The 16,392-nt window shown below is 42.6% G+C and overlaps 1 protein-coding gene across 3 annotated transcripts in view; it reads right to left on the bottom strand.

Moving 5' to 3' along the window:
• The window catches only part of DENND3 (DENN domain containing 3), a 53,358-nt gene that overhangs the window by 11,480 nt on the left and 25,486 nt on the right, over positions 1-16,392 (bottom strand). For all 3 annotated transcript variants that reach the window (XM_069854707.1, XM_069854709.1, XM_069854710.1), the window contains 8 exons: positions 11,738-11,834; positions 8,509-8,612; positions 7,990-8,171; positions 5,636-6,157; positions 3,381-3,643; positions 2,028-2,198; positions 1,010-1,139; positions 446-553 (listed from right to left, as the gene is read on the bottom strand). In XM_069854707.1, coding sequence (XP_069710808.1) covers positions 446-553; positions 1,010-1,139; positions 2,028-2,198; positions 3,381-3,643; positions 5,636-6,157; positions 7,990-8,171; positions 8,509-8,612; positions 11,738-11,834 — 1,577 coding nt within the window. The remainder of the gene's footprint in view (positions 1-445; positions 554-1,009; positions 1,140-2,027; positions 2,199-3,380; positions 3,644-5,635; positions 6,158-7,989; positions 8,172-8,508; positions 8,613-11,737; positions 11,835-16,392) is intronic.

The raw sequence follows: 16,392 nt of genomic DNA, 5'->3' as shown, positions 1-16,392 counted from the left end.
TCAAGGAAATTGATAATGCTTTCTTGAGGGATGGACTTCTATGCAGTGATTAGTACATTAGTTCACATATTACACAATGAAAAGTGTTGGGAATATAATACAATGGATACTGATCAGTGGATGAGCATCATTCATCTCCCCTTCTCAATAAATGAGGCAGAAGTCTTAATGGGATATGGGCACATTAACACATAATTGGAGTTTATTATTAGCAAATACACACAGGAAGATAAATTAGGCTGTGAAAGCTATGCCTTGGAGTACCCTAATATGCAATATTAGTGTTCTTTTTTAATGATTTTCTGATTTATTATTCAACACACAACCAAAGCATGACAGAATGTGAGCAAAATCAGGCAATTGTAATGCCCAGTGTTAAGAGATAAAACGCTTTATAGGAGAATTAAAGCTGGGCTAACACAAAGCAAGCAATACATCACCTTACCTGGCGTATAAAGCAAGACATCTATTGCCTGTGGAAACGTCTCACCAGCTGAGGGGTTGATCTTGTGCTTTAATGTCTCTGAAGTTGTTTTGGGGATCATCATAGGCACTAAAAGAGATTTTTAAAAGGTCATGAAGTACACACTTATGCCTGAAATAGACTTCTAATTCTTAGGAAACTATAATTCTGCTCCATTTATTCACAGTTCTCACTTTTCTTTCCCTCTGGCCTTAGCTGAGCAGGCCAGCCCAAACACAATTTGTATGCATTCTGGTAGCAGAAGCACACATACAACATCCAAGCAGCCAAAACCACCAAAACATAAGAACAGCAGCCAACACAGAGACAGACAAACCAACATCCTGATGCACAGAAGCAAAAAAATAATGCCCATAAGCCTTCTATTAATACTATTTAACAAACTACATCTGTGGAAGTGCAAACCAGACTAGCATCTTTTTCTATTTCTACAGCTTATCAGTTTGAAAACCAAAACGCAAACAGAAAGAGCAGAGACAGATGATGCAACAACAGCAGGCTTTGTGGCACTGCTATGTCACTGACCTTCATTTTTCATCCTGTCAAAATAAGATAGCTTAGAGGCTGCATAGATGGTTTTGGAGGATTGCAGGGCACCAACCACAGCATCCATCAGGAGAACGTTTGTCAGTGCTTGCTGAATATACTGAGGATCCTAAAAACAAAAGTCTTATTGTAGTTTCTCTATCTGTGGCCAGTTCTGGGTTTTTTTTTTCACCAGTGGGACAAAACTCTCTCTACGCATAATTTGAAGTAACATGGGGAAAGTTTTCATAGACTCATAGAATGGTTTGGGTTGGAAGGCACCTTAAAGTTCCCATCCCCCTGCCATGGGCAGGGACACCTCCCACTAGACCAGGCTGCTCAAGGCCCCATCCTACATGGCCTTGAACGCTTCCAGGGATGGGGCATCCACAACTTTCCTGGGCAACTACAGCCAATGCCTCATCATCCTCGTCATGAAGAATTTCTTCCTAATGTCCAATCTAAATCTTCCCTCTTCCAATTTAAAGCCATTTCCCCTCATTGCATCACTACATGCGCTTGGAAAAAGTCCCTCTCTGGCTTTCTTGGGGCCTCCTTCAGGTACTGGAAGGCCTCTATAAGGTCTCCCCACAGTCTTCTCTTCCCCACGCTGAACAACCCCAACTCTCTCAGCCTATGCTTGTACAGCCTGCTGATTATTTTCATCGCTTCCTCTGGACCCATTCCAACAGTTCCATACCCTTCTTATGTATTTTCTGCTAGTTAGGATCACTATTCTCATCTGTTTTAAAGTTCAGAAACTATTTTACAGAACTTGTGACTAAATTAAAAGCTCCCTGCCAATGGATGAGAAAAAATATCTTAGATTTTTATATGTGATTTCTCTTCTTTTGTACTGCTATTTCTAAATACAATAAATATATAAAAATAAAAGCTTGTTACTTAGCTACTGTTTGCTGAAACCTAGAAATTCTACGGTTAATGCATGAATTATTGAGAACAGAGACAGAAATCACATGCTTCATATTTATTTGGTTAAAAAGTCCTGTATTTATACCTTGTGGTCATCTGCCATCTTCTTTCCAGCCCACATTTCCTTTACTATGAGGTACCAGAGATCACACTCGTTTTTAAGATTGGCTTCAAAGACTTCTTTTTTAGACAATGTTTTAATCCTCAGAGTAGGTATTCTCAAAAGAAGGAAAGCTACGGTTGTGCTCTTCACATCCTGGAAATGTAAGGAAATAAAGAAAGCAAGAAAGACACATCATGTGATCGCAGATCAGCTGCAGTAATCATCCTACAAGGCAAGTTTCTCTGTTTATCATAGAATCATTTGGTTGGAAAAGACCTTTGAGATCATTGAGTCCAATTACCTGTCCACTACTAAACCATATCCCTGAGCACCTCATCTACCCATCTTTTAAACAACTCCATGGATGTTGACTCAACCACCTCCCTGGGCAGCCTCTTCCAGTGCCTGAGAACCATTTCACACACACAGAATCACACACAGAATCACACACACACCGAATCACCAGGTTGGAAAAGACCCACAGGATCATTGAGTCCTTGCTACACAGTGGGTACAAGCGGCTCGCTGACACCACAGTCAGACAAGCATGCTTAATGCTCATGCTGTTAAACTTCTCTAGCTCTATAACCCATGTGCTGTGCTTTACACTTTTATGTACATCTAAAGCCATGAACTCTAGGTTTTTATTCCATGTCATCCTAGCACCTCAAAATCTCATCCTACCTGGCTTTGAACACCATCAGGGAGGGGGCATCCAGAACTTCCTTGGGCAATCTGTGCCAGCCCCTCATCACCCTTGCAGGAAAAAATTTCTTCCTAACATGTAATCTAAATCTCCCCTCTTTCAGCTTAATACCAGTCCTTCTCATCCTATTCCTGCACTCCCTGATAAAGAGGCCCTCCTCAACTTTCCTGCAGATCCCCTTCAGGTACCGGAAAGGCTGCTATAAGGTCTCCTTGGCGCCTTCTCCTCTCTAGGCTGAACAACCCCAGCATTCTCAGCCTGTCCTCATAGCAGAGGTGCTCCAGCCCTCGGACCACCTCTGTGGCCTCCTCTGGACTCACTCTAACAGATCCATGTACTTCCTGTGCTGAGGACTCCAGAGCTGGACACTAGGCTCCAGGTGAGGTCTCATGACAGCAGAGCAGTAGGACAGAATCACATCCCTTGTCCTGCTGGTCACACTGCTTTTGATTCAGACCAGGATCCAGCTGGCCTCCTGGGCTGCAAGCACACATTGCCAGTTCATGTTGAGCTTCTCACCACCCAGTACCCACAAGTCCTTCTCTCCAGGGCTGTTCTCAACCCATTCTCCACCCAGCCTGCGTTTGTGCTTGGGATTGAACAGGAACAAGAAGTTAATTGATGCTCACCTCTATGTCCCTGAAAGCAGCAATCTGGACATAGCCAGGACATCCTCCTTCAGTCAAAAGGAACAAGCGCTTTTGGGTCAGAGCTATTTTTCCTACACCATAGTTAGTTTTAACTGAGCAAGATAACTTGTAGACGCATTCATTTTTATCAAGATGCTCTATTACTGTTGGTGGCAGATTCACCTCTTGAGCTTCTGCTTCAGTTTCTTTCCAGTAGTTGTAGAAATCTCTAAATGTTTCAGGATCGATTTGTTTCTGATGACCTAAAAAAATGTTTAAAACTTGTTTACTGTGAGAAACAATTATATAGATTTGCACAGAAACATCACTTCAAAGATTCTAACTTTCAAAATACGCCTCTATGAGCATAATGTGTGAATGAGGTGCAAAAACTACAAAAAATACACCTGGAAAATAGTTAAGGACAAAATTTCTCACCTGACAAAGAAAGATTGCTCTGCAGCTCTGCAGTTAGCCGAGGTCATAGGTCTCATGCATCTGGCCTCCTCCATTCCACCCTATTGTACAGAGGGAGGAGGCAAACACTGTGCCAGTCTTGCTTATTTAATTCCATGCTAAAAATCCAGTCAGACGATGGGAAAAGATCTGTACTTCCCTAATGAATTGAATACTTCTCATGATGACTTTCCAGTTCTTTACTGTTTTGAATGCTACCAGATCATATACTAGCTAATCTGGAATAAAAGTGGAAGTGGTAGCAGTTAAAGAGTGTAGCTACAGGTGTTTCAGGTAATTAATTATTCTAAGAATAATTTTATTTGAATAATGTTTGGACAGCAGCATCTCAAAAACCCACAAATTCTTGTGAGATGTTCACTGCGTCTGGCTTCACTCCCTCTCTAAATTCAAAGCCATTCCCTCTTGTCCTTTCACTACATGCCCTTGGAAGAAGTCCCTTCCCTGCTTTCCCGCAGGCCCCCTTCAGGTATTGTAAGGCTGCTATAAGGTCTCTCAGGAGCCTCTTCTTCTCCAGGCTGAACAACCCCAACTTTCTCAGCCTGTCCTCATAAGGGCAGAGCTCCAGTGCTCTATTCATGGCCTCCTCTGGACCCATTCCAAGAGTTCCCTACCCTTTTTATGTTAGGGATATACCTTTCTATAGTCTTGCTATTTTTGACCAATGTTTAATCCTTTGTGCCACACAATGTAGCAGTTTCCAGGGTAACAAGGCACAGAAAGAGAAGTAAAGCATATTTTATAAAAGCACTCTCAAACTATGTTTTTAAAATCAATCACAAGATTCAGATCTTCAGCAAGAAATTCTCCAAAACATAAACAGAGCCCCTTCTTTTGCTATGCTGCCTATCCAAGAGGAATTTAACTGTAGCTACTTGAGTTTGTTAGTTTATTTTTAACAGACTGGCATCTTGCCATATTACCCAGTGGTTTTATAACACAGAAGTATTTTCCATTATCAGTTAGGACAGTCTTGCATTCACTTCACTCATTATCTAAGCCATCAGATCACAAAACTACATCACCTACACAACCCAGAAAAACAAGTCAAGTGCCCAAGTGTAAGTAGATTCCTTCTCTTTACTGTGGATGCAAGTATAGACATTCTTGTATGCATTAAATCTGTTCCTCATAATTATCCTCATCTTGTAATTGTTGGAATGCATCCAGAGGAGGCCATGAAGATGATCAGGGGGCAGGATGGAGCACCTTCCATAAGAGGAGAGGCTGAGATAGTTGGAGTTGTTCAGCCTGGTGAACAGAAGGCTCCTGGGAGACTTATAGTGACCTTACAATATCTAAAGGGGGCCTACAGGAAAGCTGGGGAGGGACTTTTTCCAAGGGCATGTAGTGATAGGACAAGAGGGAATGGCTTTGAATTTAGAGAGGAAAAGATTTAGATTAGACATGAGGAAGCAATTTTTCACACTGAGGGTGGTGAGGCACTGGCACAGGTTGCCCAGGGAAGTTGTGGATGTCCCACCCCTGGAGGTGTTCAAGGCCAGGTTGGATGGGATTTTGAGCAACCTGATCCAGTGGGAGGTGTCCCTGCCCATGGCTGGAGGGCTGGAACTGGATCTTTAAGGTCCCTTCCAACCCAAACCATTCTATGAAAAGAAATAGTCCATAAAATGACATAAAGTGTGAGCTTTTAGAAGTCAAAAAAATGTTGAATAATAATTAAAAATAACAGAAGACAATTTATTTTGATTCATAGAAAAAAACAGTTTGAAACTGTCACTGCACCAGGGGTCACGAAAAATGTATCTTCTACTCACCTACTGTCAGGGCATCAAATAACCGATGTATAGTGTCTGTATCTCTGACAATCCCAGACTCTTGGATCCGCTTCACAAAGTCATCAAGTTGCATGTGTGTTTTTGGCAATTCGAAATTCTTGACATGGTCATCAATTTTCATAACTTCTCTTTGCTTTTCCATCACTCGACTTATCAGCTTCTTGAGCTCAGGTTTGCGGTCTGCTTGAGAACGCTCAGAAGGAGGCAGGATTTCCACAATTTTTCTTACAAGCTCAGTAGGGAAAATTCTTAAGTCTGTTTTATCCAGGTTCTGAAAGTCAGCAAGTGCATTTAGAAGCTTCCCTTGCATCAAGCTAATAAGTCCCCGGAGGTAGAAGTACCTTGCCAGCAACGCAGAGTTATCAGGAGACAAGGTGTTTATAGCTTTGCTGAGGTGGTTGAAGAAGTCTGTATAGTAGGAGTGTACAGACTGGAACATCAGAGGAAAGTGAATTTCTGGGATTTTGAACATGCTGACAGGTTTGGAGTGCATTTTCACAGCTGAAAACAAACAAGAAGGACATTGATTAGTGTAAGCAGTAAGTAAAAGTGGAGGTATCTTCATAACCAGCCATGTTCCCATGTGTGAGAGTATCTTAATGAACAGCCATACCCCTGTACTCGGCACTGGTGAGGCCGCACCTTAAATACTGCATTCAGTTTGGGGCCCCTCACTACAAGAAAGACATTGAGGTCCTGGAACACGTCCAGAGAAGGGCAATGAAACTGGTGAAGGGGCTGGAGAACAAGTCTTACGAGAGGCAGCTGAAGGAACTGGGGTAGTTCAGCCTGGAGAAAAGGAAGCTGAGGGGAGAACTTATCACTGCCTACAGCTCCCTGAAAGGAGGTTGTAGTGAGGTGGCTGTTGGTCTCTTCTCCCAAGTGACAAGTGATAGGACAAGAGGGAATTGCCTCAAGTTGCACCAGGGAGGTTCAGATTAGACATCAGGAAAAATTTCTTCACCAGAAAGGTTATCAAGCACTGGAAGAGGCTGTTCAAGGAGGTGACTGAGTCACCGTGCCTGGAGGTGTTTAAAATACAGGTAGTTGAGGTGCACAGGAATATAGTTTAGTAGTGGACAGGTACGGTTGGACCTGATGATCTCAAAAGTCTTTTCCAACCAAGTGATACAGTACTACAAAAAATAAAAAGAATTCTCTTCACAGCAACAAGCAATTATACCACATGAAATTCAAGATTACAGTTGTGATACAGAAACAAATGTATTTCTATGTCCATCATCCTTATTATCAGAATATCCCCTAGTCTGACAACAGTAATTCTGGGAGGGAAAATAAAGCAATGCTCAGTTTCTATAGGACTTGCTTTGTTCAGCAGCCGTATGGAGCTGATGGAGATGCTGGAGAGAAGCTCTGCTGAAAGGGGCCTGGGGATTCTTGTCAACAGTAAGTTGAACATGAGCCAGCAGTGCAGCCTGGCAGGCAGGAGAGCCAAAGCATGTCCTGGGGTACATCCAGCACGGCATTGCTCACCAGTCGAGGGAAGTGATTGTCCTGCTCTGCTCCGCACTGGTGTGGCCCCATCTCAAGTACTGAGAGCAGTTTTGGGCACCACAGCATAAAAAAGATATCAGGCTACTGAAGAGTGTCCAGAGGAGGCCACAAATCTAGTGAAGAATTTAGAGGGGAAGACGTATAAGGAGTGGCTGAAGTCCCTTGGTCTATTCAGCCTGGAGACTGAGGGGAGACCTCATTGCAGTCTCCAGCTTCCTCACAAGGGGAGGAGGAGGAGCAGGTGCTGTTCTCTTCTTTCTGGTGACCAATGATGGGACCCAAAGGAATGGCAGGAAGATGAGCCAGGGGAGGTTGTGGTTGGATATTTGGAAGAGCTTCTTCACCCAGTGGGTGGTGGAGCACTGGAACAGCTCCCCAGGGAAGCAGTCATGGCATCAAGTCTGACAATGTTCAGTAAGCAGTTGGACAACACCCTCAGACACATAGCGTGAATGTTGGGGTTGTCCTGTACAGGGACAGGAGTTGGACTTGATGGTCCTTGTGGGTCCTGTCCAAGCTGGGACATTCTATGGCCTCACCTGCTGTAGGAGCTAACAAGGTTACGGACTCAGGAAGCAATTCTACAACATCAATCCTACCATGGGCATTCAGTCTTTTATGCCACTGCAAAACTTACAACAGACTACAGAGTGATGTAACCTGCAAGGAGCAACACAGACAGGCCTCGGCTCAAAACAGCCCAGCTCACCTTTTCTTTCCAGCATCTGATACTGTTTCTAAGAAAATTATTCAATAATGTCACCCATAAAGACAAAAAAACTGTTGAATGGAATCTGTTCAACAACTTCCTCTCTTACCGATGCCTGTTTCTATTCTTCGAAGTGAGGAATTTCTAGTAGAGCCCTCTGACAGCTTGATATCTTGCAGATTAGGCATACTGATTACCATACGCCTACTGACCATGTGCTGTGGACTGAACCGTTTAGAAGCCATTTTCTCCATTGTCAGCCTCCTTGGGGTATGAAACATCAAGTTTAATCTGAGGAAAATAACATAAAATTAGACAATTAGTTTTAAAATCCAGTACACAGACATAGAAACTTACTAATAAATATATATTTTTATGGTATTATAGTATTAAGTTAATTATAGTGTTGGTGTAGTTAACTATAGTATTAATTATAATATCCACTTACTATTTCAAAAGCCATGGTTGGACATGTTCACATCACCCTTTTAGAGAAAGCTTAAAATGGCCTCCCAGTTAGTCATATTGTACTCATAGACAACCTGATCTCTTACGGATAGAGTTAAAGGACTTTTATTACTGATATCAAGAGAAGATTCAAAATCAGAATAAGAAAGGAGAAAACTACCTGTCCTCTTCAGACTGAGTACTCAACTCAAGTCGAGCAAAAGCATCCATTTTTCTGTTTAGACGAGCTTTAAGAAAGGAGTGAAACATGTAGGTCTCTAAAACCTGCAAGACACAAACTGGTTAACTGTGGATCATTTACAAAATAGATTTCTATTAGCATGTTTGGCTTACTTTTATTAACATATGCAGTGCTGATAACTTGCAATGTGGCAATCACAAAACCAAAAATCATAGAATTACAGAATCGTTTAGGTTGGAAAAGACCTTTAAGATCATCAAGGCCAACCATAAACCTAATACTGTTGAGTCCATCACTAAACCATGTCCCTAAATGCTACACCTATAGGTCTTTTAAATACTTCCAGGGATGGTGACTCCACTGCCTCTCTGGGCAGCCCGTTCCTGTGCTTGACAAACGTTTTGGTGAAGACATTTTTCCTAATATCCAGTACAAACCTCCCCTGGCACAACTTGAAGCCATGTCCTCTTGTCCTATTACTCGTTACTTAGTTGAAGAGACTAACACCCACCTTGCTACAACCTCGTTTCAGGGAGTTGTAGAGAGCAATAATGCCTCCCCTCAGCCTCCTCCAGATTGAACTACTACTGTTCCCCTAGCTGCTCCTCATAACAATTGTGCTTCAGAATCTTCACCAGCTTATTTCTAAACTTTAACAGAAGAATTGAGTTCCCATCCACTTTCTGTACTTTCATATTTGCTTAAATGCAAACAGTAATCTCTGACCACCCTCCAAAACATGAAACCAAACAAAAATGGGAAATACTGAGCAAGACAGAGTTTTAGCTACTTAAGTTTAACAGCACATTTCCTGCCTATAACTAAGTGATGCTATTATCATCTATGTTTCGCAATATCAAATTTGTGGCACTCTAACATTATGTCATCAAGCTGAAAAGACAAATGAGTCAGCTTTTCTCCTGGAAAGCCCTCAAGATTGTTCCCTGTTAAGGTAATTATCATGGTGTCACCAAGAAAAAATATCCAAAAGGTCAAATTGCTGCTTTTAGGATAGAGGACACCATAAGAAATGCCAACTGCGAATTTAAAAAACAGAAAAGAAACCATCTACCATCACTTGAAATTTAAACAAGAGAAAAGCTAGGGTTTGAGGCAACACAACATGCATATTGCATATTATATCACATATCTTACCCCATGGTAGGGGAGTGGATTTAAGGTCCTTTCCAATCTAAACCATTCTATGGTTCTATGACTCTATAAATTAGTTCTAGCAGAGAGCTCTCAGAAAGCAAACTCATTCAGAAAACCAAACGCAAACCTCATCAGGAGACAATATTGTTATAACCAGGAATCCTGCCTTTATGTTGATACAGCCTCCAGCCTTTACAAACTTACTAACAAAGAAGACTGTGCGGGGTGGGGGAATGATCTCATATAGTTGTATATATTTTATTTTATTATTTTATTCTTATTTTTATTATTATTTCACTAAAACTGTAGTTTTGATTCCCAACCACCAGTCTTTTTCCTCTTATTTCCCTTTCCCTGGGGGCTGGGGACGAAGGGAACTGGGAGACCAACTGCTCGGTTTATAGCTACCAAAACTGGCCAGGCCAGGGCTAAACCGTGACACCTTCTTAGTCTTGGAGTTTACCACAGGACAACAAACCTCAAACAAATACCCTGGTCAGACATCAATGTATTTGTATGATGTTTTTAAAATGCAAATGAGAAACTCAGAAGTAATTGAGGTGCTGGGAAATTAATGGAAACATTTCGCCACAAATAGGTTACACTTGATCATCTTACTCAAGATGCCTCTTACCAATTCATCTGCAACACATCCAGTAAAACAGTATCTACAAAATAGATTTCTGCTTTTAAGTTTTTCTCCAGTAGATGGCATATTTTGTTGGCAGTTGTATGAACAGGTGACCAGCTGAAGGAACTGACAGAGCCCTTTCTAACGTTTTTTGGAGCTCATAGAATCATAAAATGGTTTCAGTTGGAAGGGACCTTTAAGACCATGCAGCTCTACCCCCACCCGTGTCATGGACATGGACACCTCCCACTAGACCAGGCTGCTCAAGGCCCCATCCAATCTGGCCTGGAACACTTCCAGAGATGGGGCATCCACCACCTCTCTGGGCAACCTGTGCCAGTATTTCACCACCCCCACCATGAAAAATTTCTTCCAAATATCTAGTCTAAACCTCTCCTCTTGTAGTTCAAAACCACTACCCCTTGTCATATTGCTACAGACCCTGCAAAAAGGTTTTTCCTCATCTTTTTATAAGCCCCACTTAAAAGTGCTGAAAGGCTGCAATAAAGTCTCCTTGGAGTCTTCTCTTCTCCAAGCTGAACAATGCCAACTCCCTCAGTCTCTTTTCACAGGGGAGATGCTCCAGGCCTCTGAGTTCTCTTAGTATGATTCTAGACACCACCAGCAAGTACTCTATATTGTGTTACCTTATTTAGGATTTAAGTGAATCACCTGCTCAAAACTCTGTTTAAATGTGCACATCTGAATCTTAAATTAATTCCAAATTTCAATTCATGAAATTGCCACAAAGTCACCTACAGCTTTAGAAACTGCTATGGAGCCTTAGAAACTGCTATGGAAAATACTGTACTTATTTGTACTCATTTGAAATCCTGGTCAGAACATTTCTGATTAATTTCTCTCCTTCCCAGCCCCAGTGCAGGCCTCAAAGACACCAGTGCCACTCATGTGCTCAGAGTTGGCTCACTATGACTCACTGTGGGAAATAGGCGCATGGCCTGGAGCCAGGCAGGCACCGTCAACTCCATACGCTGTTGCTCAGGCTGCAGATAAAGCAGGTACTTCAATTTGAGTCATTTGAGCTCCCTTCTGTCATGCTCACAGGCTTGCTGAAAACTCACATCTAAGTATGGGCTTCAGTCCAAACAGTTTGGATACATGCCTGTGCTTAAAATACAGTTTAGATGTAGCTTCACTGACCATCTGCCACAGGTTAATCTCAGCCCCAAGGAATTACATTTAATTTGCTCTGCAATTACTTAGTACCTTGCTCTCCAAAACACAGTCTACTATTTTATTTGTTTATAGTAAATAATACTAATTTGGTAAAGCATTCTGTGAAGGCTGGTGGTTCAACAACACCATACATACCAAACTAAGACCATTCTATTGATTTTTGGTGTTAATTCTAAACCACAAATTAATAACAGAGAATCAGATCATATTTAAACCTGAATTTACCTTTCTGTAAAATGGCTGGTCTCCGATTGCCCTTGTTTTCAGAAACTCTTCACTGTTAAACACTCTGTGCTCATAATTTAGATGGTCTTTTACCTCCCTAGGGACAAAAATAAATAAACAGATAAACATGCTTGGAGATTTGTAAGCAAGTTGCACTTTTACAGCAGCAGCCACCCACTGGTACTACTAGAAATATGCAGTATCAGAAGGCGAAACAGAAACACGCTGCAGTATCAGAAGGCAAATTCAGTTTTAATGAACAAGTCTGAAAAATCATAGAAAAAGAATGCAAACTTGTACGAGAGGACAGACAGGCTACATGCTGCCATTGCCACTTCAAATCAGCAAATTCATTTAAGAATGAAATCGTGGAGGAGAATCTATATATTTAAGTCATGGATTAGGCTCCAATCTTGGAATTACATACACAGTTCCTGAAATGCATACAATCCACCTGGAGCACTGAACAGACAAGTGTACCTGTACACACTGGCACGTAGAAAGGTGTGATCTGACCTCCTGACCCATTACACTGCGTCTGTGACATGTGAAATATTATAGATTGTATAATTTTTTACTGCACTCTCAAACACTGCTCATAAACCCAGCAATAACTAGCAATTGTGTTAAACTAAAGAGACAGAACTATTCGAAGGAAAGAGAAAGCGAGATAAAGAACCGATGCATGTCTTAGCATATGCATGGTCACAGCAGACAGCAGAGGCCTTGTATTATCCCTGGAAAACCAGTCATCAATAGGAACTTTCATGGCCTGAAGATGAGCCAGAAAAAGTTGTTTTGGGAGCAGAAAGTGGAAGTTTTTACAAAAAAAAAGTGTTCTCTGAACTAAAGTCTGTGAGTAAGAAGTGGTAAGTTATCCAAGCTAGATCACAAAGCCATAGAATGTCCTGAGTTGGAAGGGACCCACAAGGACCATCAAGTCCAACTCCTGTCCCTGCACAGGACAACCCTGACATTCACACTAGGTGTCTGAGGGTGTTGTCCAACTGCTTCTTGAATATTGTCAGGCTTAGTGCCATGACTGCTTCCCTGGGGAACTGTTCCAGTGCTCCACCACCCTCTGGGTGAAGAACCTTTTCCTAATATCTAACTTAAACTTCCCCTGGCACATCTTCCTGCCATTCTCTTGGGTCATATCATTGGTCACCTGAGAGAAGAGGCCAGCATCTGCTCCTTCCCCCTCCCTTGTGATGATGAAGTAAATTGTGATGTGGTCTCCCCTCCTCAGTCTCCTCTTCTCCAGGCTGAAAAGACCAAGTGATTTCAGCTGTTCCTCATACGCCTTTCCCTCTAAACCCTTCACCAACTTTGTGGCCTCCTCTGGACACTCCCCAGTAGCTTTATAACCTTTTTATCCAGTGGCACCCAAAACTGCACTCAGTACTCAAGGCAAGACCACACCAGTGCAGAGTAGAGCGAGACAGTCACCTCCCTCAACCAGTGAGCAATGCCGTGCTTGAATCACCCCAGGACACGGCTGGCCCTCCTGGCTGCTATGGCACACTCCTGGCTCATGTTTAACCTTCTGTGCTGATACGAGCAAGGAGCTAAAGCCAGGGCTTCTTTTATTATTACATCTTATTTCATCTGCTCATGCTGGGTTATTGAGGAAGAAGAAATTCCCATGAAAACGCATGAATGAAGAAAGTAAGTTGATGAACTAAAATTCAAATGTAAGCACAAAAGGGGAATTTCATAACCATGCAGAGATCTGACAGGTTACTTGCCTTTCCTATATCAGTGATAAAAGCCCATTGACAGGTTATCAAGCCACGTGGGTTCAGGAAAAAAAGATGGTTCAGAGAAGTATGGAGTTCTGTATAATTCTACATAATTCAGTATTGTTTGCTCTAAATGCAGACCATCCATGCACACCAAAATACTACAGTGCTTCACTGAAGACAGCAACAACCAGCAGCACAACCACATCCGAGATGTACTTCCCTTTACTCCTGGATGCTGGTAGATAGAGTGAGCATTATAGGACAGAAGGAACAAGGCTGAAAAAAAAAGAAGAACAATGAAAGAAAGTCTGAAGGAAAGGAGAAAGAAAGCAAGTGAAGAATCAACTGCTTTTGCAAAAAGATATCTCTTAAGAGAACAAAGCATCTGTTCATTTTTTTGTAGCCAAATATTCAGTGCATTAAGGAGTTCAAGCTGCTAGCAGCAAAATGCATTTCTCCTTATCTTTATCTGGAATATATTGTTGCCAAACACTGGAATCCACCAAATCTCACAGTGGCAGCACATGAGGTTGTAAATGCTTTTCAATTTCCATATCCAGCTGTGCTAGCTGTGAAGCCTGCCCTACCCTCCACACCCAGCAGCTATTGTTCTCCTGGAGAGCCCAGCCACTTGTATGAATGTTCCCTAAGCTCATCCAACAAAAACAAGGAGGTTAACAGAGACCTGATATTTGGACTGTATAAATTAACACAGCACCCTCTGAGCATGCGAGAGGCATTCGTGTGAGCGACTTGATAGCTGATCCAAAGCAAACACCATTTCCAGCAAGAGACAGCAAGAAATAGCTCGGGAGAGATACCTGCACAATTATTTGTAGGCCTCTGCCCATGTAATTGGATTCTTTAGAAATAGCAGGTAGGCAGTTCCATGTTCATGGTTGAGTGTGTTAGTATCTATATAAAAAGATATTAAGCACAAGCAAAATAGGTATCCATTTGCTGCAGGTTTTTTTTACAGATCACCTACACTTCCATCTCCTCCCCAAATACAAGTAAATAATAGCAGGATTTACATCACAGAATCATAGAATCACTTGGTTGAAAAAGATCTTTGAGATTCTCAAGCCTAAACGCAGCTGTCCATTATTAGAATCATAGAATCACTAGGTTGGAAAGGACCCATAGGATCATCGAGTCCAACCATTCCCATCAATCACTAAACTATGCTCCTCAGCACCTCATCCACCCACCTCTTTAACACCTCCAGGGAAGGTGACTCAACCACCTCCCTGGGCAGCCTGTTCCAGTGCCCAATGACCCTTTCCGTGAAATATTTTTTACTGATGTCCAGTCTAAACCTCCCCTGGCAGAGCTTGAGGCCATTCCCTCTTGTCCTGTCTCCTGTCACTTGCAAGAAGAGGCTTGCTCTCTGCTCTCCACAACCTCCTTTCAGGTAGTTGTAGAGAGCAATAAGGCCTCCCTTCGGCCTCCTTTTCTCCAGGCTGAACTACGCCATTTCCCTCAGCCACTCCTCATAAGACTCAAGCTCCAGATCCTTCACTAGCTTCATTGCCCTTCTCTGGACATGCTCCAGTGTCTCAATGTCTTTCTTGTAGTGAGGGGCCTAAAACTGAGCACAGGATTCGAGATGTGGCCTCAATACCACCAAGTACAGGGGCACAAACACTTCCCTGGTCCTGCTGGTCACACTTTTTCTGACTCAGTCCAAGATGCCATTGGCCTTCTTGGCCACCTGGGCACACTGCTGGCTCATGTTCAGCCAGCTGTCAACCAACACCCTCAGGTCCATCTCTGCCAGGCAGCTTTCCAGCCACTCTTCCCCAAGCCTGTAGCGCTGCGTGGTGCTGTTGTGTCCCAAATGCAGGACTCTGCACTTGGACTCGTTGAAACTCATTCTGTTGGTCTCAGTCCATCAATCCAGCTTGTTTAGATCCCTCTGTTGTGCGGTACCCAGACTGATAAGATAAAGCAACTACGGGTATCAACACACTATATCAGATTAAGGGAAATTAGCATAGCTAGACCTGTTTTTAGAGAAAAAAAACCCCAAATCTATTCCATATTATTAAAACATCAGTCCCAATCACACCCAATACCTAGCATTTCTTGTGCTAACACTGTCCTTAAACAGCTCCTCTCCCTCCTTCATCATCACATGGCTGTAGTTTCAACCTACCTCAACCTATCTCAGCAATCGCTCAGTCAGCCAAAACACACCCTGGTGTTCTGAATTCCCTATCCTGCTTTCAGCTCTTCTACCCTACCCCACTTTGAGTTCACTTTCCTCTTACAAGAATGACAAAGACTATGTCTAGTTATAAATTAACATCCCTAGTGGGCTTTAAGCTTTTACTATGAAATACAAGGATTGCATTTCCCTTCCTGGAACCTTCATACAAGAGACAAACAAGTTAAAAATTAGAACAGTTTTACCTAAGATGTCCTAGGAATGTGTATCATAGAATCACAGAATGGTTTGGGTCGGAAGCGACGTTATAGATCATCCAGTTCGACCCCCCCTGCCATGGGCAGGGACACCTCCCACTGGATCTGGGTACTGAAAGCCCCATCCAGCCTGGCTTTGAACACCTCCAGGGAGGAGGCATCCATGATTTCTCTGGGCAATCTGTGCCTCACCACCCTCACAGCCAAAAAATTCTTCCTAATATCTAATCTAAATCTCCCATCTTTCAGCTTAAAATCATTACCTGTCATCCTATCCCTGCATTCTCTGATAAACAGTTTCTCCTCAGCTTTCCTGTAGTCCCCTTCTAACTACTGGAAGGCTGCTAGAAGGTGTCCCTGGAGCCTTCTCTTCTCCAGGCTGAACAACCCCACTTCTCTCAGCCTGTCCTCACAGCAGAGGTGCTCCAGCCCTCTGATCATCTTCATGACCTCCTCTGGATGTGCTCTAACAGAACTATCTCC

The sequence above is a fragment of the Phaenicophaeus curvirostris genome, chromosome 3, assembly GCF_032191515.1.
Source record: "Phaenicophaeus curvirostris isolate KB17595 chromosome 3, BPBGC_Pcur_1.0, whole genome shotgun sequence".
NCBI classification, from domain to species: Eukaryota; Metazoa; Chordata; class Aves; order Cuculiformes; family Cuculidae; genus Phaenicophaeus; species Phaenicophaeus curvirostris.
The sequence above is the reverse complement of the archived record's forward strand: the minus strand, read 5'-3'. Positions and strand labels throughout refer to the sequence as shown.